At 44.5% G+C, this 23,501-nt stretch overlaps 1 protein-coding gene across 1 annotated transcript; it reads right to left on the reverse strand.

Annotated features, from left to right (window-relative positions):
- Positions 1–1,335: 1,335 nt before the first annotated feature.
- S100A11 (S100 calcium binding protein A11) lies at positions 1,336–7,021 on the reverse strand. The gene is made up of 3 exons (XM_032843528.1): positions 6,979–7,021; positions 2,599–2,751; positions 1,336–1,675 (listed from the first exon to the last, which is right to left on the reverse strand). Exons 1-3 carry the CDS (start codon positions 6,979–6,981, stop codon positions 1,520–1,522), a joined length of 312 nt encoding a protein of 103 aa, XP_032699419.1. The 5' UTR covers positions 6,982–7,021; the 3' UTR covers positions 1,336–1,519.
- Between the last annotated feature and the right edge of the window lie 16,480 nt (positions 7,022–23,501).

The following is a 23,501-nucleotide window of genomic DNA, read 5'->3' on the forward strand; positions in this document are numbered from 1 at the left end:
TGTGGTCACTGGCCCCTACTGGTAGATGAAGATAGAAGTGGATGAGATCTGCAGGCAGAGTGTGAGGCATGGGAGGCAGGCTTTGCATATGGCCTGGAGAGCAGCAGCTTTGAAGGACTGTGATTATCTGATGGGGTTCCTAACCATGATCTTGTCCCTCTCAGCTCTGTTCCTCTTCCCCAACCTCTTAGGCTCTCCTTTGCTGAGTCCTCTTCCTCTTGCTACCCCATTTCTCCAGCTTTGGGCATGACCCCAAGCCCTCTCCTTTCTCAAGCTAGATCTTTTCTCCAGACTTCAAATGCAGATGCCCACTGGGCACTGCCAACTGGACCTACTAATGGCACTTTCTACTTGAAAATTTAGGGTCTTGCCAGCCTGAGGCGCTGGTCTTCATTCTGGAACGTCAGAGCCAAACAAAAAATGGTCCCAGTAATGGTCTAATTCATTCTATTAATCTATGAAGGACGAAACTATGATCTAGAGAGCTTTTTACTAAGAAGTTAAAACTCATGCAGATGGACAAGGAATTAGAGGGCCTCTGGAAACAATCACTCTCACTTGTGCTGCTTCAGGATCTGTACCCCACAACATTCTTTTCTTTGTCTACCATCTTTAACTTTGGGTCAGCCTTCCAGCTTTCCAGAAAGTCTAGGCTCTTTCCCAGCTGCTTTATCAGAGGGCTTAGAAAATTAAGACTAATGTTGACAGAAGCCCAAGCCAGAGGTAAAGAAGGAAACCCACAGCCAAACACAAAGACCGTGACCACACTAGCCTCTTTTCCATTCCTCCAGCATCCTGCTCCTTCTTACCTCAGGACCTTTGCCCTCACTGTTCCTTCTCCTGAAACTCCCTTCTCATTTTTCTTGAGGTTTGCTCCAGCTCATCCTTCAGATGTCAGCACTCATGATCTCAGAGGCACGCCCTCCACCAGCCCCCATTACCCCATTAACCTGTAACATACCACCCTGTAATCTTTCCTCCATAGGACTTCACACACTCCAGTCATCTTTGTTGCTTACTTGTTCATTGGCTTCCCCCACTAGAAAGTCAGCTCAGTGAATGAGGGACCTTGTCTGTCTTGCCGACTGTGTCTTCAGAGCCTGTGACAGTGCCCGCAGTAGGGGTGAACAGATGCTTACTGATTTATGACAAGTGACACCTCTCCATCAGTCTGAGTAATAGGTTGTCATATTGGTATCGTGAGTCATAATTACATCTACACCCAGTGTGTATTTCACTGTTTCCTGTGCTGCTCTGGGAACTGCTTCCATCACGCTAATGCCATTCCTCCCATGCTGCTTCCTCTCCGGCACAAATGTAACTGACTCTTTAGTGTGGGATTTAAAAAACACTATTGCTTTATTAACTACCAGCAGGACTGGCCTGCACAGAAGGGTGGAGGGGGTGGAGGGCGCTCTGGGCTCAGGGTCCGTGGAGACTGTGAGGAGGACGTGATGACTGGGAAGCTGTTTTGAAGGCAAGAGGTGGTCTGGAGCGCAGGCCCAAGAGCCCCTCCGATTTACTTCCGGAAATGGGGAGACTTTGTAAAGGAGTCATGGCAAGCTATAGCCATGCCACCAATAAGATTAAGAAATTCTTGGAAATCTAGCTGCCCGTCAGAGTTGAGGTCCAGTTTCTTCATCATGCGGTCGAGGACACCAGGGTCCTTCTGGTTCTGCAAGATAACAATAAGCATCATAATGATCCTATTAGAAATATAATTAATTTATGTCACACTTTCTAAGATGCTTTCCATTATGTCACCACATTTTAGTCCCACAAGAGTGTGCAGTACAGGGTAGGGGCTAGTAGCATTTCCACTTCCCAGACACTGAGACAGACTCAAACAGATGAAGTGACTTGCTGAAGGGGACATCTGTGACTAGAATCCACATTTTCTGGCTCCCCGCCCAGGGTTCCTCTGTGACGGGCACAGGCTGGCTATTCAAGTTCATAAAAGCAGTGGAACACCTTTGTCAAGTGTTGCATGCAACCGCAGTGTATGAACTGTATGGAAGTGGAGTGAAGTGACAGGGAAGAAGATGCAGGCCCCGATCTGCCCCCTCCTCCCCTTAGCTTAGTGGCCAACGTGTGCACACGCTCACAGCTGCTAGTGACAAAGGGCTGTTTAAATTAGGAATTTAGAAAGTCAGTCCTTAAGTGGCACCTGCGCCTTGTGGCTACCACTTTAGACTATGCAGGTATCCAGAACATTATTTCCATGATCACAGAAAGTTCCATGGGCGGGACTTCCCTAGAAGCTTTGGGTTGGACAAATAAATTTGAAAACTATCCTATTACACCATTTACCATTTCATATGCCTTTTCCCTAAATGGAAGAAACAATTCACCATCCCCTGTGTCATGTAGTTTGATAACTTTGATCTTTAAAATATATCTTACTCAAAGAAAAGAAGAAAAGGTCCTTTAATAGTCATAGCACTCAGAGCCCTGAGGGCTCAGCCTTGTCCATGCTGGAGTGATTGAAGAGGCAGCAGGAGCGTGGGGGTCAGCTGCTGGGCCTTCACTTCTAGCCATTCTGCCAGCGTCTTATTTAGAGCTCTGGGCAGTTTGGGGAATGAGGGTTGGGAGCCGTACCTTTGTGAAGGCAGCCAGTTCCGTATTCATGAAGGTTAGGAACTCTGTCTTGGAAAGCGTGCAGTTGTTACCCTCCTTTCCAGCAAACTTCTGGAAAACAGCAATCAGAGACTCGATGCACCGCTCGGTCTCAGTAGGGCTGGACATTTTTGCCTTTATAGAAAAAAAAAGTCAGGGCTCAGACAAGGGCTAGATGCCCAGAGGACACTCTAGAGAATCTCATACCTTCATTTCAGGGGAAAGAAGTTTCCTAAAAGGCTAGGTCATTTTTTAAGGGGCGGAGGGCCCCAGGACAGACACAGAAAGTTACATTCCATGAGCATGCCTTCCCTATCCGTTCCCATGTTTATTCCGGATGAAGCATATTGAGGGTACACACAAAGCATGTGGGTGTGTCTAAAAGCAGTAGACTGCTTAGATGAGAGTGAGCATGGCAGGCTTCATGATGTTTCTAGAACCTGTCAGTAAACATATGTATAACTATAGCTCCATAGATCCATAAGCACACCAAGCTCTGTCTAGAGATTAAATAATTTCCTATTTTCTAAGAGAATACAGAGACTATCGGGATGAATGAAATGGCAGCTTTTTAAATCAATACTGAGGGGTGTCTGGGTGGCTCAGTTGCTTAGATGACGGACTCTTGGTTTTGGCTCAGGTCATGACCTTGGTTTTGGCTCAGGTCATCTCAGGGTCATGAGATCGAGCCCAACTCAGGGCGTGGAGCCTGCTTAAGATTCTCTCTCTCCTTCTGACCCACCCCAATAAATAATAAAAAAAAAAGAAAGCAAGACTGAATTCCTGGGACTCTTGCATTTTCTAGAAGAACACTAAATGCATAGTTATTATTGTGTGTGGGGTGGGAGATCTGAGAGCTTTTGGATGTTCAAAAGCTTCTTTCATATCAAAGGTTAGAAATCGTTAATTTTACATGTGAGAAATAGAGACATGAGAAGGTAACTGACATAGCAGAGTCACCCCTAGAATCTCAGCCTCCAGGTCCCTTTCTGCAGTTCTTGGTCTTTGTTCCAAGATACCACTAATTCCTACAGGAACAGCTGAAAGAACTTCTCTGGTCACTTCAAAACATAAAGGTGGATGTCAGGAAGGGAGCGCCCAGGCTGTCACACAGCTCACCTGACCTCTACAGAGCTAAACCTCAGCTGTGGTTGCACCAGGAGGAGCTGGGGTCAATTCTGTGCTGGGCTCTGCTTTCCTTTTAACAGAATCCTTCAGGGAAATCCTATTTTGCAGAGCCTTTGGGTCATTCCTGCTGGTACCTAGATCCCCCTGGTGGTTCAGACTGGCAACTGCAGGCTTTCTGGAAGACTTGCTCCCCCACGCCCTTCCTTTGAGGCTTCAAGTATTAATAATGCTTTGCGGGGTTCCTGGGTAGCTTAGTCAGTTAAGCGTCTACCTTGGGATCAAGTCCTGCATTAGGCTTCCTGCTCAGCAGGGAGTCTGTCTTCTCTCTCTCTCTGCCCCTCCCATTGCTCATTCCGTCTCTATTAAATAAATACCTAAAATCTTGGGGAAAAAATGATCCTTGGATGGTGACATTTGCAATTTAGCAATGAACCTTTAATTTGGTCTTTGCAGAACTTCCTGGAGACTTTCAATCCCAGTAATTAGCGAGCTATGGACTGTAATTAATGTGCTACGAATTGATCTGAGCTTTAGTCACACAACTTTGGGCTCCTTCCCTCTTCCTTGTAGTGTTTTCATTTGCAGTTTCTCCATGTGCTTTACCAGCTAGCTGAGCTGCTTGGGGCCGATTGCATGTAGTAGTTATCTGTAATGCCCCTTCCGAGATGGTTCTAATGAACTCTTCTGGAGGTGGATTCTTTCCTAACAGTCAACTTGTTGGGATTTTTTTTTTTTTTTTTTTTCCCTCAAAGAGAACTTTTTCTTAAGCAAAGAAAAACGTTTGTTAAGTCCAGGGTTTGGGAGTGAAACAGAATACCATAGCCTGGAAACAGTTTTGTTTGCTCGACAGCTTCCTTATCAGGACTAAAATCTCACTGTCTTAGTAATGTGTCAGTTGACAGGCAGAAGGTCAGCTGGGAGGGAATGCCAGATAAGGTAGAAGATTCCAGGCTGAGGAGCAAGGGCTTTCTGACCTTTCTCTAGGCCTGCAGATGCTACTCTGGCCCCCTTCCCTGCAGAATTCAGATTGTTTTGCTTTTCTAGTTTCCAAGTAGCTTTCTGCATTATTTTTTTTCCTTCCTTAACATCAGGACTATAATTTAGACATTTTTTTCCCCTACTTGAAACTGTTGCTATCAACTACACAAGGAAAAAATTAAAACCTCTGTATTTCTCCTCAGAGGTAATTTTCCAGAGCAAAAAAAAAAAAAAAGAAACACAATTACCAAGTTACTGAAATGGAACCGCAAAATTTGTAGAGCAGAAGGGGGCTTGGGAGATGGTTCCAGGGAAGGGAGGCCCAGAGACAGGAAAGCTTTGCTCACGGTGGAGCTGAGGCTGAGACAGAGGAGAACTGGATCTCCTGACCAGAGGCCAGCACTGCCCTTGGCTCACTGCATCCTCACAGTTGTATTTGGCACCATGATAGGAAGAAGAAAATGGTGTGAGATAACTGGATACTGTGAAAGAATTTAAACAATGCATGCTCGAATGTTGAGGAAAGGGGGAAGAAAAAGGAATATGAAAATTAAGTAACACTTGAAAATTTGACTCCAGCACTGCTGTTTTCATACTTATTTTTTAAAAAAGATTTTATTTATTTAGATGTCAGAGAGAGAGAGAGAGAGCAAGAGAGCACGCACAAACAGGCAGAATGGCAAGCAGAGATAGAGAAGCAGGCTCCCCGATGAGTAAGGAGCCCGATGCGGGACTTGACCCTGGGATCGTGAGCTGAGCTGAAGGCAGATGCTTAACCAACTGAGCCACCCAGGCCCCCTTCCTTCCTTCCTTCCTTCCTTCCTTCCTTCCTTCTTTCCTTCCTTCCTTCCTTATTTATGTCTGTCTGTCTGTCTGTATGTATGTGGCATGGATCCCAACGTGGGGCTTGAACTCACTACCCTGAGATCAAGACTTGAGCTGAGATCAAGAGTCCCACCCCTGATCAACTGAGCCACCCAGGCACCCCTGCTGTTTTCGTTCTTAACCAATGTGCTCCCCCACCCCCAAAGGATCTGTAATGGCAGATCTTCACCACCTACTGGTGATGGGTCCACCTTTTCAAGGTTCCATGCGATATTGTTACTCCCTTTTTGCATGGAAAGGAAGGAGGGAAAGAGTAGGCAGGGATAAATGTTCACACACTAGAGCAGAGTCTGGCAAATGTGTTTTGTACAGGGTCAAACAGTAAATATATTAGGCCACTGTGGTCCATGTTGTCTCTGTCCCTCCTCTTCTGCAGCGGGACAGCAACCACAGACAACTCATAAGTGAATGGGTGTGGCCGTGTGCTAATAAAACTTTATTTATGGACAATTAACTTTGATTTTTGTATCATTTCACATGTCACAAAGTATTATTCTTCCTGTGATTTTCTTTCAACCACTCAAAAACATAAAATCCATTCACAGCTTTTGCGGGGGCGGGGGTGTAACAGAAACCCCATTTGGCCCCTGGGCGGAAGCTTACTGACTCCTTTCACTGAAGAGGCCTCGGAGGAGGTAAATTTTGGAGGTGGCTTAATGCGAAAGTGAGAAATAGAGTTCGAAGTAGGCTGGCAGAAACTGAGAAGAGAAAAACAGATGACGACGCGAGTCCCTGAAAAGATGGTGGGTTCAGAGGAAAAGGGCAGGAGGAGGGGGCTCGGCCTGGATGGGGCTCCTCCCACCGTCCCGGCCGCATTCCACTGGCTGGGAGCGGCCTCAGCTTCAGGCTCTTTGTGTCCTGGCGGGTTGCCTAGCTCACCGAAACTGATTTTCCCAGGGCTTCCACGGCTCAGTTCTGAGAAGTGCCCGTTTCTGGTCTACAGAAACAACTAGTGCCGCTGGACGCCCCTACGGCCCTTCTTTCACTTGTCTCCCAGGGGTGGGCCAGGGGCCTCCAGCCCTTGCGGGACCCCGCGACTCCCCCCCTTGCCGGTAGAGGGGGATCGGGCGTGGCGCCACCCCGGGTGAAGCGGTACCGAGCGCAGCCCCCTTCCCCAGACGCGCACCAGATCTACGCCCGGGAGCCCGAGACCCTCCGAGGGTCGATCCTTGGCGGCTATCGCAGCTATCACTTAGGGCTGCTTCCTTCCTGCCTCTCCACCCCAATTCCCCCCACCCCCACCCCCGATTTATTTTTCCTGCCCTACTTCCTGCCACATCCACACAGAAACGAGAGATCAAGCATGGTGGAAAGCGCGGTGTGGCTCTTTCTATTGCAGCGCTTCGAAGACCAGAAAAAGTTCGGGCTTACCATGTGTTCGCGGGACGCGCGCGGAGTTGGCGTCCGGTGGCGGCAGCGGCGGCGGCGGCGGCGGCAGCGGCAGCGGCGAAGCGAGCTCTGGGCGGCGGGCTCCCGGCTCTCGGTGACCCGCCCCGCGCGACCGCGCCTGACTCACGCGCCCCCTCCCACCAGTCCGCCTCCGCCTCCCGGAGCCGATCCGGACTTGTCCGCCCCGCCCGCGTTGCCCAACGCGCAGCTCACCCACGACCCGCTCTCTTCCTGTCCTGTGGGCCTTGAAGATTTAAAGGGCTTTCCTGAATTAGAAGTTTGGCATAGCGGTCTTGGGCGCGTTGTGCCCGTGTCCATGCCTCTTTTCCGTGTACGAGCCCGTTCTGCTCGTTCAGGTTAGAGGCAGGAGGGCCCTTTTGTACAACGTGCAACGCGGAGTGTGGCCGTAACTGTAGAAGTTCCCTAGAAGCCGGGCTGTCTCTTCCTTCACACTAAAGTTGGGTAATGGAGGAAGCAGTGGTGAGTCGTGCCAAGTGGAGCGCTGTTGTCTCAAACTTCTTCCCCTGAGACACTGAAACCCCCCAACCCCCAAACCACTGCAGTTCAAACCTGACCGGTGTGAGTAGGGTATTTGTTCTGTGTGCAGTTGGCAGAAGCTCCGGGTTCTGAAGTGGGGCTGTCACTTTATTGCAGTACTTTTGGCAAATCCCCTCTCTCCTCAGAGCTCCATTTCCTTATCTGTTAAAAGCAGTGGTGTTGTATTTCCTGTTTCATAAGACCGTTTTAACTGTCCGGGGAAATCATGGCTTTGAGATGGCTTCAGAAACTGTGCAGTAGACGTGAATGAAAGATAACGGACCACAGGGCATTGCATAAATTGCTTCCTGCACCGGCTGCTCACTTCTGAGCGAAATCTGCGTCTCCCCTCAGCTACCCAGAGGCATGCTTTCTTGAATCCAGTTGAAAGCCCTACCCAAGCCCTAGGCTCAATAATTAAAGAAATAACCTGTTTCTCTCCCGTCTTCCCCTTCTTGGCTAATGGTACTGCCTTTCTGCCATTCTTCCGTTCTGCTGACTTGAGAGCTTTGTAGTCAGGTTTTGACTGTAAATCCCTTTCTTACCCACAAGACTTTTCAACTGCCAACTCCTATGATTTTTTTTTTTTTAAGATTTTGTTTATTTATTTGACAGATCACAAGTAGGCAGAGAGGCAGGCAGAGAGGGATGGGGGGAAGCAGGCTTCCTGCTGGGCAGAGAGCCAGATGTGGGCTGGATCCCAGGACCCTGAGATCAGCGCCAGAGCCAAAGGCAGAGGCTTAACCCACTGAGCCAGGCGCCCCCCAACTCCTATCACTTAAAAAAAAAAAAAGATTTTATTTAATTATTTGACAGAGAGATAGACAGTGAGAGAAAGAACAGGAGCAGGGGAAGCAGGAGAGGGAGAAGCAGCCTTGATCCCAACACCCTGGGATCATGACCTGAGCAGAAGGCAGAAACTTAACAACTGTACTATCCGGGTGCCCTTATCAGTTTTATCTTTATACTTTCTTGAATCTGCCCCATTTTTTCTAATCCCACTTCCAGTGTTCTGTTTAGGTTTTCATTCACTCCTTCCTTGGGTTTCCTAACTGGTCTCTTGCCCCTTTAATCTATCCTTTTGAGAGTGTAAAACACATTGGTCTGGGAGACTCAGTTGGTTAAGCCTCCACCTTCTGTAGTGTCCCGGAATCAAGTCCCACACGAGGCTCCTCCTGCTCAGCGGGGAGCCTATTTCTCTCTCTCCCTCTGCCTGTTGTTCTCTCTACTTGTGCTCTTTGTCAAATAAATAAATAAATAAATAAATAAAATCTTAAAAAAACCCGCATTTTCCTGCCCTACAGCCCTGATCAATTGTCTACTTAAAATACAAACCACAACAAAAGAAGGAAACAAAATTGCTCCTCGATTCCTTTTATATAAACTATAAACTTCTTAGCCTCTATCTGGATTGGAAAAGCTTCTTTTACCAAATGAATGAATTCTATTCATTTCTATCAAATGAATTCTTCAATGTACTCATTTGACAAATATTTTTGGAAACTTAATATGTGCCAAGACCAGTGCTAGGCACAAGAGATACAAATATGACTATGATATAGTTCCTGCCTTTGAGGTGGTCTGTGGATAGACTTTACCCTTAGTGGTTTGGAGGTGTTCCATGGATGGCTGCTAGGGTTCACAAATACCCTAAAGTTATATATGAATTTTTTTGCAAAAGAGATTTTCTTTCTGGGGAAGGATCTATAGTTTTCATCTGATTCTCAAAAAATTCTAGGATTAAAAAATATTAAAGAATCATTAGTCTAAATGATTAATGACTAATTAATATTAATTAATGACTAGATAAATGACTAATTTGTGAATCGTGGAAACTTTGATAACATAATCCTCTTTAAGGGAAAACACCTCATTTATAGCCTCCTCTGTAGTGTCAACCCAGTTGGTAACAACATGATTTGACCCTGTGCCCACTGTCACAGCTGACTGGATTGAAGTTAGCTCTGGACTCAAGGACTACCAATCCATAGACTGGACAGTAGTGGATATTACATGACATGACATAGAAAGATGAACTGGGGCCATTCATCTTCTTGTCCTTTGGAAACTGAAAGTAGAAACACATAGACAATTACACATTCAGAAGAGCTGATGCTGAACATTTGTGTAGAGAGACCCATGAGGTCATGGCAAATCAAAATTACAAAGAAGTGAACACTGTGAATAAGTAGAAGCTATGAGGTTTGGAAAGTGCATAGAATAGTGGGGGAAAATAGATGAATTGTAAACTAGAAATAAAAGGAGTAACTACTTAGACATTAGCTGAGTTTTATAAATAGTGAAGCACTAATAGTGAGAACCTGTGGTCCAACTTCACTGTTTCTTGTTCTTCCTGAACTTGCTTGTTCAGTTTCCCTGATTTTCTGTAAGATATTTATTCTTTCAATAACTCGTCTGCCCCACGAGGTAGCTTGAGTGAAACCAAAGAAAGAGCTAAACCAAATAAGTATGAATTGTCTAGAACCAGGCTGGGACATCGGCTTCCTCCAGTTAGGGCTCCCAGTGTTGGTGACTGCCCAGGGTCATGCTGAAATGGGTTCATTACTAGGTTTTCATCAGTGGAGGGAGAGTTCAGGATAGATGGGAGGCAAAGGTAGATTTGGCAAACTAGGTAAACAGTACATCTAACTAAAGGGCTAAAGTAGGCAAGGAGCTGAGGGTGAGTGAGGACTGCTAAACCAATAGCAAGAGACTAAAATGAGGTACAGATGAGGAAAAGGGCAATTCAGGAAATAAATGTGGGGCCTCCCAGTACAGGCTAATCCTTGTGTGTTACCTGAATTCTGTGCAGCATTGGGTAGATTCTTAAATGGACACAATGGAGTGTGCTTGACATAATTACCAGCTGTGACCAAGGTACAGTGACAACATTGGGAAGGAAATGAGTGGTTAATGCTTGGGAGCAGGGAAAGCATCATGCAGAGAGTGCTGCCTGAGCAGGGTGTTGAACAATGCATGAAAATCCACTAGGCGGATGGCGCGGTGGTGAGGCTAGGTGAAGTCAGGCAGTATGGCAGTATTTCCAATGACAGACTCGAACTAGACCCTGGGGTTCAAACCTAGTGCTGCAACACATTATCTCTAAAATCTCCAGCAAGACATTTCTCTGTTACGTGCCGCAGTTTCCTCATTTCCAAGTGAAGAGGATAGTAGTATTTACTTCATGTGGTTGTCATGAAGGTTAAGACATAATTCCTGTAAAATGCTTAGAACTCAGAGCACTGTCCTCAGAGGAAGGCTCACATGATGGCTTGTGCAGAAGTAAGGAGGCTGAAGCACATGTGTGTTCTCAGGACTTGTGGGTGGTTCTGTAGCCCTGTACTTTGGGTGTGGAAGGCTGGTAAATGTGAGGCAGAGGCTCCAGGATATGAGCCTGGAGAGATAAGGGTCAGAGCATGAAGGGCTATGCCTGAAAATTTGGGTTGTATCTGGAGAGCTATCTGTCAAGAACCACTGAAGAGTCTTATGCAGGAGAGTGGCATGAGGCATTTCCCTTTTTCTGAAGTATAGAAAATGTACTGGAGAGGAGAAAGACCAGAGACACTGAACATAATCGAATATTCCTGCAATGACCAAGGCAAGATGGCCATGAATTCAGGGAGAGGGAATTACCCTGTGCTGAGAATGCAGAAGCAATTGAACTCAGCCCCTGTGTGGAGGTGGGGGCTTTGGAAGAGGGATGAAATCACTGTAGGAGAGAATAAGACTGAGAACAGTCACATTTGCTTATAGCTCTTTTTTTTTTTTCTTCAAATATTTATTTGAGAGAGAGACAGAAAGTGCAAGCACAGGGAGAGGGACAGAGAGAGAGGGAGAGAGAATCCTCAAGCAGACTCCCTGCTGAACATAGAGCCCAACGCGGGGCTCCTTCCCAGGACCCTGAAATTGTGACCTGAGGCAAAATCAAGAGTCGGCCACTTAACTGACTGAGCCACCCAGGGGCCCCTGCTTATAGTTCTTCAATCTCTCTTACCTCAGGACTTTTGCACCTCTATTACCTACTCATCTGTCTTAGTCTCCTCAAGCTGCCATAATCAAACACCGCACACTGGATGGATAAAAAGCAGACATCTATTTTCTCCCATTTGGGGAGGCTAGAAGTCCAAGATGAAAGTACTAGCCAATTTAGTTCTGAGGGTACGTTCTCTTCCTGGCTGCTTCCTTGCTGCATCTTCATGCATTGGAGGGAGAGGGAGAGATCTCACTCTTCTTCTTATAAAGCCACAGTCCTATTGAATTAGGGTCCTGCTCTTATGACCTGTAATCACCTAATCATTTAATCATATTACCTCCTGGAGCCTGTCTCCAGATATAGTCACATTAGGGTTTAGAGCTCCAACAAATTTTGTGGGGGAAGGGAGAACATAGTTAAGTACCTAGCATCATCCTTCTTAAAACTTAGAAATTATCTCCTCTAAGTATCCCTTGTTATTTTTTTAAAAAATTATTCTTATTAAAGTATTCTAAGTATTCCTTGTTCTTTAAGATGGAGCTAGACATCTAATAGATCTGGCCTAGGACTGCTGTACTTAGGCCTGCTTGCAAGGTTAGCAGTGGCCCTGGTCTGGACTCTAGGAATTTGGATTTTGGGAAGTTTCCCACTATTCTCTGACTGTGGTCCATAGTCCACTGTGCCTAAACTGTACAAACAGTGTGGTTTATGCCAAACACCTCTTTCCTTCTGGGAGTTTGGCATTTTGATAAATACCAGACAGGGTGTGCCTATGTGACTGGCCTCCAGTAAAAACTTTGGGCACTGAGTCTCTCCTGAGGTTCCCTGGTGGACAGAACTTCACATATGCTGTCACAGTTCAAAGCTAGAGAGATTAAGCATGTGCTCTATCCCTGTAGCTCCTTGTAAGGTGATTTTTACCACACTCTACTGTGGTAAACTCTTCTGTTTTCTTCTTTGTCTTGCTCACGAGACTGCAAGCTACTTGAGGACAGAACCAATGTCCTGCTCACTCCAGCAGGCCCAACACTCAGTATAGGAGCTAACTGGTTGTACAGGGAGGGTCTTCCCTGGGTGTGGAGCTGACCTTAGTGCTTTGGCGACAGTAGCTAACAAGGCAAGAGAAGTCTTGTTCTCTTCCTAGCTTTTGTGGATAAACCAATCTTGAAAAACCACGAGGAAGGAGCTTGAGAAGTGATCAGGGACACAGGAAGAGATTGAAAGCCTTCTCTGGTGTCATGAAGTCCATGGATGAGAGACCTCCCAGATGGAGGGAGTGGTGAACAAGGTGAAGGTCCTCAGAGAGACAGAGTGGGATGAAGGCTAAGATGCATTCTGTGGATGTGGCATTCATATCTGAGGAGACCTTTGCCAGAGCAATTTTAGTACAGTGGTGGGGAGAAAGGCAAATGACTGTGGACTGAGGGGTGAATGGGAGAGGAGTGGAGGCACGGTGTGGATCATTTGAGAGGACTCACTATGAAAGAGGAGAGGCAGAGCAGCAGCCAGAGAAAGCTAGCTTGAGGGAGGGTCTAAAAACATCTGGGGAGGGGCGCCTGGCTGGCTCACTCAGTGGAGTGTGTGACTCTTGATCTTGGGGTTGTGAGTTCGAGCCCCACGTTGGATGTAGAGATTACTGAAAATAAAATCCTAAAAAAAACACATCCATATCCAGGGATGGCATGAATAAGTTCACAGGCCACGGAGAAGGAGTTCTCAGAGGGAGAAGGCAAATGGACAGGATTGAAAGGATACAAATGACAGAGCAAGTTACCCTAGGAGCTGTGGGTGGAAGGAGAAAATCAGGAATAAGGCTGTAGATAGTCCACAGATTTGAGAGGGCTGTGGAGGAGCTGTCTCCCTGATGCCACTGTTAACATCATGGTCCAGGGAGTGAGGACATCTGTTGCAATGGCCAGAGGTCTCAGAGCGACATGGAGAAGGGAACTGACCCAGAATGACTGAGAGCTGTAAACGCTTAGGAAGCTAGAATTCACAGTGACTCTAATTCACATGTTTGTGTGATTGTGTGGCTGTGTTTCTTCAAGTATGCTTAGAAATTTAGTCACTGGCTCTAAGAAAGAGGTCTGTGGAGTAGGTTTAGGGTGAGGGTTTCATAGGATGGGTGTAACAGAAGGATAAGAAAGTGAAGGAGTTGTGGGTGTTGGCAAAGCAATCCACTTGATTGATCATTGAGCACAGGACAGAAAAGGAAGAAGCAAGGACATAGAAGGTGGATGGGCACTAAGTCTGCATGAAATCAAAGGACAAGCAGAAAAGTGGGAAGGAGAAAGCTGGGGACATGAGAAGTTATTGATACAATATTATCTTCCAGTGAGTTTAATGTTTGTAGGTAGAGCCCTTATGAATCCTGGGAAATCCAACCATGGGTATGGCCATTAAGCTGATCCCAGCTTACATGGAATGGGCATGAAGGAGGTCAAGAACCTGTGAGGTGAGGTTGAGTGAGTGATTGCTGTCAATGCTGAACTCATCCAAGATGATGACTGGGTAGGGCTGGAGGGCAGAATATGAAGCATGTTATAACGTCTCTTGTGAAACTGGTGTGCGGCACTGATAGGTGGGGGCAGAGGGTGCCACTTTCCTTTATATATGCTATGCCTTAACCAAGTGGAATCACTGGTCATTACCAAAAAAATCCTCCATACTTAATGTATCTCTTTGCCATTGCTCAAGCTTTCTCTGTTTGAGGAATATCCTTTTTTTTTTTGCAATTTTATTTTTTAAATTTCTTCTTATTTTTTTGAAGGTAAACTCTACACCCAATTCGGGGCTTGAACTTATAACCCTGAGATCAAGAGGTGCATGCTCTACCAACTGAGCCAGCCAGGAACCTCTGTTTGGGGAATATCCTTAATTTCAGCTCCTCTGATGAAATTCTATGGCTCCTTCAATGAAGCTTCTCCTTCATGAAGCTTTTCTGATCTCTACCACCCCTCCTTAGGTCCTCCCACCATATTTCATAAATTTTGTTTTGGAAGGGAAGGTTTTGATATTCTGCTATATATTAAAGGGCTTTATGTTAATAGTTGTTTTATATTTTCTGATAGCATGTAAGTTCCTCAAAATGATAGATTGATCTGTCTTGTTCTCTTGGGTCCATGGTCAAAGGCGCGAGACTGATACAAAGCGAAGGTCAAGCAAAGCTTTATTTCGCGCCAAGCATCGAGAATCAAACTGACCGGCCAGGGCCGTCTCTTGCAAAGAGACAAACCCTCTCTTCCTTATAGACTAGCTTTTAAGGGCAAAGGCCATGTGGTTGGGCCTGACCACGCACAGGTGACCAATGAGATTGTAACACAGAGAAAGCTGCACAGACCGGCTAGGTCACACATAAGTGACCAATTGAATTACAATTTACCTTATAGTAGATATTTGAACTAGCCTATCACCTTAGTCAGAATTGGCGCCCAAAGGGCACCCAAAGGGCAGAGACCATACTCCTTGGTAGCTAGGGAGACAGTGTGTGCCCCCACCAGTTGGATACCTCCACCTGGCCTGACCCACCCTTGTATTTGGACTTTGTTACGTGGGACTGGTTTCCAGGACTTGTGTTTAAGTAAGTTCCCTGAAGGGGGTGTGGCAGGGTCAGGATGGAACTTCTCTGGCTAAATAGGCCCTTACAGTTCATCTTTGTGTCATTAATACCAGTTTGTACAAACTAAGACCCAATGCATGTTTGTGGAATTGAATGAGTGGTGCAGTTTCAGAGTAGGGGCTGTATCTGTTTTAATTCTGTGTGACTTAACATTCATGACTTAATGTTAAATAACTTGTTCCTCCAAGAATTGTTTGATTCTTTGTGTTGTTTTTCTTTTCTGGGGGGAGGACGTCAAGATATTTCTGTTAAAGTTCTTAAATTTATAATTGTTAAGTTATTCAATGAGTATTTATTGAGTACAAGATCCTGTGTGGAGTCTGAGGATACAAAGATAAAAAAAAAAGTCATGGTTCTTACCTTCAAGGATTCCCAAATCTAATTTGATGAATAAAATAGGAATGGGATCTTTTCACAAACTATGCTGTATACATCAGAGGGTATTCACTCAGCCTCCAGCGTAAGTTCTTTCCATTTAAGTCCTGGGCCAGAAGGTTTACCTCTTGAAGAAAAGAACTGAAAGGGGAGGTCCATAGGGTTCTCTCATAATCTACATCTCTCGCTCTGGAGCACTAGGACTACATTTGCAGTATCGAGGAATGAGCCCACAATCTCTGAGGCCTGTGCTGTAAATAGAAATGCTAGACAGGGAATGTTAAGGCTCGAGTTTGAGTTCCAGCCCCGTCCCTTGCTAGATAAGCTCTTTTCTATTTCTGAGCTCCAGTTTTCTCATATGTAAAATGGGGATAATAATTAAGGAGATAATAAATATAAAAGAGCTCTTTAAATGGGTAAGGTGTTATACTAATGTTACTTGCTACTGGCAATAATGCTGTGCCGGTTAAATCAAAGTGTGCTTTGTAAACTACTTTGCAGATGGTGGGTGTCATTACTGTTTTCCCTCCAAGTCCCTCCCTCCTCATTTCTGTTACCTCTGTCCCAGTTGCTGGCCCTCATTGACTCTCTCACTGGTACTATTGTGATGGTGTCTTGAGCAGCCCTGGGGACCCCATGTAGGCTGGAGGGGTAGCTATTCACTTTCCTCCATTGTTTGCATACGTCCGTCTATATTTACTTCGTATTCTAGACATCTTTCATGCTGCTGGTTGGAAACCATTAAAGACCTTCACATAGTTGTTTCTAGATCTTTAACTGTTATTCAGTAGAGTTGAGAAATTTTCTCTTTCACAATGACCCAGTGGAAAATTGTCACACATATATTAAAATTTCTACTCTGAGGAGGCTGTGCCATATCAGGTCCACATCCAATTTGTTGGCTCTAAATATGTCATCTAAATATTCTCAATGAGTCTGTAGTTCTTAATTTTTTGGACTAAATTCTGCATTTTGGAATTTAAGGTCCTTTATACTCTAATCCCAGTTGTTTTTTCACTACTTCCCTTCATTCACCGCAAACTCCAGTCAAGTGGAACTTTTCATTGTTGCCTGTAGGCAAATTTCATCTTCCAGCTGTTTCTCATTGGTAAGGCCAGATTGGTTGTTCAAATATTGAAATTCTTCTCTAGCTTCCTTCTTGTCTCAACCCCTGGTCAGTGGCCTCCCTTCTTGTCTGAACCCCTGAGTGTTGTCCATCTGAAATTTGGAGTTGATTCCATTAGAGATAAGCTGAAGCCCAACGGGGGTGGTTTGCAGGACTTGGTGAGAAGCAGAGGCAGACTTAGAACTCAGCCTCTTGGGCGCCTGGGTGGCTCAGTGGGTTAAGCCTCTGCCTTCGGCTCAGGTCATGATCTCAGGGTCCTTGGATCGAGTCCCGCATCGGGCTCTCTGCTCAGCAGGGAGCCTGCTTCCCTCTCTCTCTCTGCCTGCCTCTCTGTCTACTTGTGATCTTTCTCTGTCAAATAAATAAATAAAATCTTAAAAAAAAAAAAGAACTCAGTCTCTTGGCTTAATTGCAGCTGGGTTGGCCTTCAATGTGTAAATGAATGAATGTTTGAGTGAAAGAGTGAGTGAATATAATGACTGCATATCTTGGATTTTTCTCCTGTGATAGTGAATTTCAACCTTTCTATTCTTGTCCACCGTCACACCTGTGAGATCTTGTGTTTTGTTACTTTATAATAAAGCCTTTCTTTTAGACTTTGTATATTTATGGCTATACATGTACATTTTAATGTTGTTTCTTTAAACTAACCATTAGTATTAAAAAAGAAGTACAGGCTTATTGTGAAAAAAATTCAAACAATGCAGAAGGGTTTAAAGTGAAAGGGGAAAGATTCTCATACCCCCTAGATCCACTACCCTCTGTAATCTGTTTTTTTTTTTTTAAGATTTTATTTATTTATTTGACAGACAGCGATCACAAATAGGCAGAGAGGCAGGCAGAGAGAGAGAGGGAAGCAGGCTCCCTGCTGAGTAAAGAGCCCAATGTGGAGCTCGATCACAGGACCCTGGGATCATGAACTGAGCCGAAGGCAGAGCCGAAGGCAGAGGCTTTAACCCACTGAGCCACCCAGGCACCCCCTGTAATCTGTTTTTTGAGGTGTTCTCTCTAGTCGCTTTATTTGAATTAAATATATGAAATCACACTGTATGCACAAATTTACCACTTGCTTTGTTTTCATGTAATTGATCTACCTTGGACATCTTTTCATATCAGTGTGTATATTTCCACCATATTCTTCTTGATGACTACATAGTATTCTTTTTAAAAATTTATTTTATTTTTATTATTTTTTTGGAAGAATTTATTTGAGAAATAAAAAAATGTTGAGCAGAAAATCGATTCTTCCTTTTTAGTAGAAAAAAATAATTAATTAATTAATTAATGATTTTATATATTTATTTGTCAGACAGAGGTCACAAGTATGCAGAAAGGCAGGCAGGGAGAGAGAGGGAAGCAGGCTCCTTGCTGAGCAGAGAGCCTGATGCAGGGCTCGATTCCAATACCCTGAGATCATGACCTGAGTCGAAGGCAGAGGCTTTAACCCACTGAGCCACCCAGGTGCCCTGAAACATTTTTAATTAAAGAAAAATTACACCTGGCGTGGTCTAACAACATCTTAAGCATTTAGGACAATTTATATAAATATATTTACTCATGAAAGGAAGGAAATATGAACACTGAAATTTGACCATCAGGAATAAAGCTATATTTAGATTTCTTAAAATGATGGGAAAGGGTGGGCACAGTATTTTTCCCCTCTCTGGGAGTACATGTAAGAGACTGTTAGAAATAAAAGTGGTTAGGAGCATTCCACCTGTGGGAGTTATGGGGAAAGGTTTTAATAGAGCAGGATACGGAAGCAAAGCAAGGAAATTGTTTGATTTGTTATGGCTGAAGTGGTTGCCTTATTTGGAATTTTATTTTATTTTATTTTATTTTTTTGCCTCCTCAGTCTAATGGCCTTCTTGTTTAATTACTTTAACAGTTTCATTGACATGTGATCTATCCTTTTAAAATTATTAACATATAATGTATTATTTGTTTCATTAGTCTTACACAATACAAAGTGCTCACCATAACACATACCCTCCCTAAAGTCAATCACCCAGCCACCCCATCCCCCTACCCACCTCCCCTCAGCAACCCTCAGTTTGTTTACTGATACTAGGAGTCTCTTATAGTTTGTCTCACTCTCTTTCTCTTGTCTTGTTTCATTTTTTTCTTCTCTTCCCTTATGATCCTGTCTTGTTTCTCAAATTCCTCATATCAGTGAGATCATATGATACTTGTCTTTCTCTGACTGACTTATTTTGCTTAGCAAACAAGAACCCTCTTGTTCCATCCTCATTGTTGCAAATGGCAAGATTTCATTTTTTGATGGCTGCATAATATTCCATTACATATATGTATATATAATATACATATAAATATTTATATATAAATAAATATAAATGTGTATAAATAAAGAAGACTTTCTTTACTTATTCATTTATCCATTCATCTGTTTATGGACATCTGGGCTTTTTCCACGGTTTGGCTATTGTGGACATTGCTGCTATAAACATTGGGTTGCAGGTGTCCCTTCGGATCACTGCATTTGTATCTTTGGGGTAAATACCCAGTAGTGCAATTGCTGGGTTGTAGGGTAGCTCTATTTTCAACTTTTTGAGGAACCTCCATACTGTTTTCCAGAGTGGCTGCACCACATTGCAAAATTTTTTTATTTTGAAGATTTGTTTATTTATTGGAGAGTGAGAGAGAGAGAGAGCATGTATGTGCATGTGGGCGAGCAAGGGGAGGGGGAGAAGGAGAGGGAGAAAAGCAGACTCTGCTGAGTGTGGAGCCTCATGTGGAACTCGATCCCAGGACCCTGAGAGCAAGACTTGAGCTGAAGTTAAGAGTTGGACGCTCAACTGACCCAGCCACCCAGGCACCCCTATAGTATTCTATAATACAGAGATAATATCAAAAGTCAAATAGTGAGCTTTTATTGAAAGACAATTAGATAGTTTCATTTTTTTCCTATGAAGTGTCTGGAAATCCTGTACACATACAGCCATATCTGAGGAGAAACTCTTGAGAGTAGAATCCGTGGTTTCCAGCATATAAACTTTAACATTTTGATAGATATCCCAAAATTGTCCCTCAAGGGTTAGTAGCTTTTGGTGAAGAAAACAAGTCACTTCTTCTGTGAATCAGCAAGTCCTCTGAGACGTTTAACACCAAATGGACACAAAAGAGTTCAGTGCTGTGGTATATTCTCTCGTGTTTCAGCCCAGAGGTGAGGTATTTCTGAGCCCCTTGCCTCCGGTATGCTGCTGGGGTTCTGCCAGCTTCTCTAGCTGCCCTATCCTCATTTCCTAGCCCAGCCCTGGCTCTACTTTGAGTCTCTGTGTACCTGACAAAAACCCCCTCTGTTGCTAAGTCACCCTTGATCAGGAGCCAAAACAAACCAGTCAGTAGTGAGCAGGAAATACCTGTTTCTGCATCAACACCCGCCCTGCCCTCCTCCCCACCAACGGTCCGTGATCTCCCAGTTATTGTCCAGAGTGTGGCCTCTCCTTGTGGTCTTGTGGGTGCTATTTAGAGGCAGAGAGGAAAGCAAAGTTCTTCTAAAGCCGGGCAGCTTGAGTGGCAAAGTTAAAACAACAACAACAAAAAGAGGATAATGGTATGGAAATGGGGAGATATGTATTCAGTAAATGTTCTCTTAGCACGTGCACTGTCCCTACTCAAAGTGGGTGTGTGTGTGGGATAAAGGGCGCTGGGCCTGAGTAGGCTGAGTGCCTGCCTGGGCCTCCTGTTCTGGTCTCATATACCAGGGGTAGGAAGGAAGCCCTGTCTGTCTCTCTGTGCTCTGTCCCTCCCCTCCAAGCCAGGCTGGTTAGGAATAGAGCGAGCTGTGACAGGAAACTTGTGGTTTTGGTGGTCTGAGTGGAAACAATGACATTTGCTCCTGCCAGTCTTGAAGCCTGGAGCAGGGTAGGGGCCGGGAGTCTCCCCCGGAAGTGACTCAGGGTCCTGAGATGATTGAGATGTGGCTTTCTTTCTCTTGCTCGAGGGCTGTAGGTGGGTCCCTGAGTGTTGTGCTTGATTTCCTCACCTGGGACACCTAAGCAGCCAGAACTCTGATTCAGAGATATGAGCACCACGTGTTGTCATAGGTCTTTGGGGACTCTAAAAATGCCAGGAAGCTCTGCCCCAGAAGCTGCCAGAGAGAAGTGCTGTGATGGTTCCTCATTCCTCCACCCACCTATGTTGCCCACAGCCCCTGATGGTTGTAGCCCTGTGGCTTCAGCTTTGGAGGGCAGTAGCCTGGCCCCAGAGCTAGTGGTGGGAGGGTGGGGCAGACAATGCCTCAGTCATTTCAGGTTTCTCAACTAACGAAGAACTTGTCAGATTACAGGAATCATATGAGGCACTTAAACTCTCAATGTGCCAGAAAAATAATTGTCACCATTTACTACCTGCTCCACTGTACCCCTTTTATCTAGCTATTCATCTACCTTATTATTTTATAATTTATAGAAGTAAGAAATAGTAAACAAAAAAATAGGGGCACCTGGGTGTCTCAGTTGGTTAAGCGTGTCTGCCTTTAGCTCAGGTCATTAACCTGGGGTTCTGGGATTGAGCCCTGTGTTGGGCTCCCTGCTCAGCCAGAAGTCTGCTTCTCCCTCTCCCTCTGCTGCTCCCCCTGCTTGTGATCTCTCTCTTTCAAAGAAATAAAAAAACTTGAAAAAAAAAAGGAAATAGTAAAAATGACTTTATTAAACATTATAATAAGAATTCAGATATGGCAAACTCGAATTTTTATTCCATATTTTCCTGGACTTGAAAACATGCACAGAAATGTTTGCTTGTGTGTCATTTATTTGTTCCATAATTACAAAACATTTTCTTTTCTTTCTTTTTTTTAATTTTAAATGTTTTTATTTATTTGAGAGAGAGAGGGAGAGAGCACAAGCAGGAGGAACAGGAGGCAGAGGGCGAATCAGGCTCCCTGCTGGGCAAGGAGGCCCAGGACCCTGGGATCATGACCTGAGCTGAAGCAGATGCTTAACTGACTGAGCCACCTACAACACCCCAAAACATTTTCATTTTCAGATTTATAAATAACAAATGACCAGTCTTTTTTTTTTTTTTTTTTAAATGACCAGTCTAATGAATGTTTCTATTTCTATATCATCTTTCTTCCCGGCTGCCTTGTTACACTCCCCTGTCTTTAGCATTTTTCCACTTTCAAACTGTATCAGGTAAAATTCTGTGCCTAAACATTAGATGAAAGAATATCATGTGTCTTTTTAGCAAAATGGGGTGGTTCAGGTTCACGCAAAATATTGTGTGATGCCGCTCTTCCTGTTGAATAACTAACTGGATGAGAATACCATATCTCTTTTGTCCTTAGAGCTATACCATTCCCTCATTGATTCTTGCAAGCTTGTTTGGAGGGCAGTGCAGCTACTTGTATACCCTTTATGAAGTAATGGTTTTCTCCCTCAGGGAACACCATCTTCCTTGACCGAGTGTGCAGCTTAGGGATAGACACACATGCAGGTGTGAGGAAGGCTAGAAAGCCGGATTAGCAGAACGGACCCGGGAGTCAGTGAGGTGAGCCACTTTGCTGAGAACACACCTGATTCTCCCACGCGTTGATGTAAGGTGTTGTCATCCAAAGATTTGTAGCGTGAGACCTCACATAGATGATCAGTTTCACCACGGTCATTAGAGGGCTTGCTATGAGTCTCTGAATTTTGATTCACCCATTTCATTTCTCTCTTTGAATCCTTTGATTCATCTGATCATTGTGAATGTATTCTTTTGTCAATTTTCTCCTCTTTGCTATTATGGGAAGAAAATTTTCAGTTCTCAGTTCTCAACAGTGTTCAAGGAAAACAAAACCAAACAAAAACCAACACCGTACATAAAGATGGTGTCTTCAAACTTTTTAAAGTAACTTTTGGAAAGATGATGCGATACTTTGGGCACCACCATGGGAAAACTGAAGGATGACATAGAGGATGTCAGGGAGACGATTCATGTTACTCATGCAGGGTCTTCCAAGCATTCCTGTCTCTCTTCTGTTTTCTTATATCTTTTTTTTTTTTTTTAAGATTTTATTTACTTACTTGACAGACAGAGATCACAAGCAGGCAGAGAGGCAGGCAGAGAGAGGAAGGGAAGCAGGCTCCCTGCCAAGCAGAGAGCCCGATTCGGGGCTCGATCCCAGGACCCTGAGATTGTGACCTGAGCCGAAGGCAGACACTTCAAAGACTGAACCACACAGGTGCCCCGTTTTCTTATATCTTGAAACGTTTTAAGATACAGAAAAATGTGGTCACCAAGACCTCAAAATATAGCTTTGTTTTGTAAAAGGGTCCAATGATCCCGTATGGTAATTAAAGACAGATGAGTTTTATTTATTTATTTTTTTTTTTTAAAGTAAGTCTTCCCTTTGTTCTATAGAAGAACTCTAAGTAAGAATAAAAGTTATGAAATACAAATCCTTGCAAATAGAACTACTGAAGAGGGGAACTCAACATGTAAAACCTATATTTCTTTTAAAGCTTACAACCTATACCAGTGTTTGTGTAACATCATTATTTCCCTTTTCCTCCCCGCTTCTGGAGGCTTTGTTACGGAAGCAGTCAACAACAGGTGAAGAGGTGTAGTGACGCTGTCTCCACTGCGGTGGGTGGCTTTAGCTCCGAGCCCGGTATGGTGCTCTTCCCTTCTTGCCCTGGTTCTGTGAGCACTGAGATGCGTCTCACCTCCTTATCTTTGCTTTCAGCCCCAGGCACATTTCTCCATCTGTCAGCTGCCTTAATGCCATTTTTCTTGACCTCCCAGCCTGGACTCTACCAGCCACCTGAGCAATCAGTCAGACATTCTCATTTGCCTTCAGTCCTTGTCTGTCTAACCAGGTGCTCCCTCTGCCCTTGCTGCCACCTGTTAGCTGGGGCCGGCTTGGGGGA

Source organism: Lontra canadensis, unplaced genomic scaffold (genome assembly GCF_010015895.1).
Source record: "Lontra canadensis isolate GAN:19392208 unplaced genomic scaffold, GSC_riverotter_1.0 scaffold142, whole genome shotgun sequence".
Classification (NCBI taxonomy): domain Eukaryota; kingdom Metazoa; phylum Chordata; class Mammalia; order Carnivora; family Mustelidae; genus Lontra; species Lontra canadensis.

Excerpts from the sequence above, each read along its gene's own strand:
- S100A11 (XM_032843528.1), bottom strand. Across the intron at positions 1,676-2,598 it reads AACTGGCTGCCTTCACAAAG|AACCAGAAGGACCCTGGTGT; the intron begins GTACGGCTCCCA and ends GTTATCTTGCAG.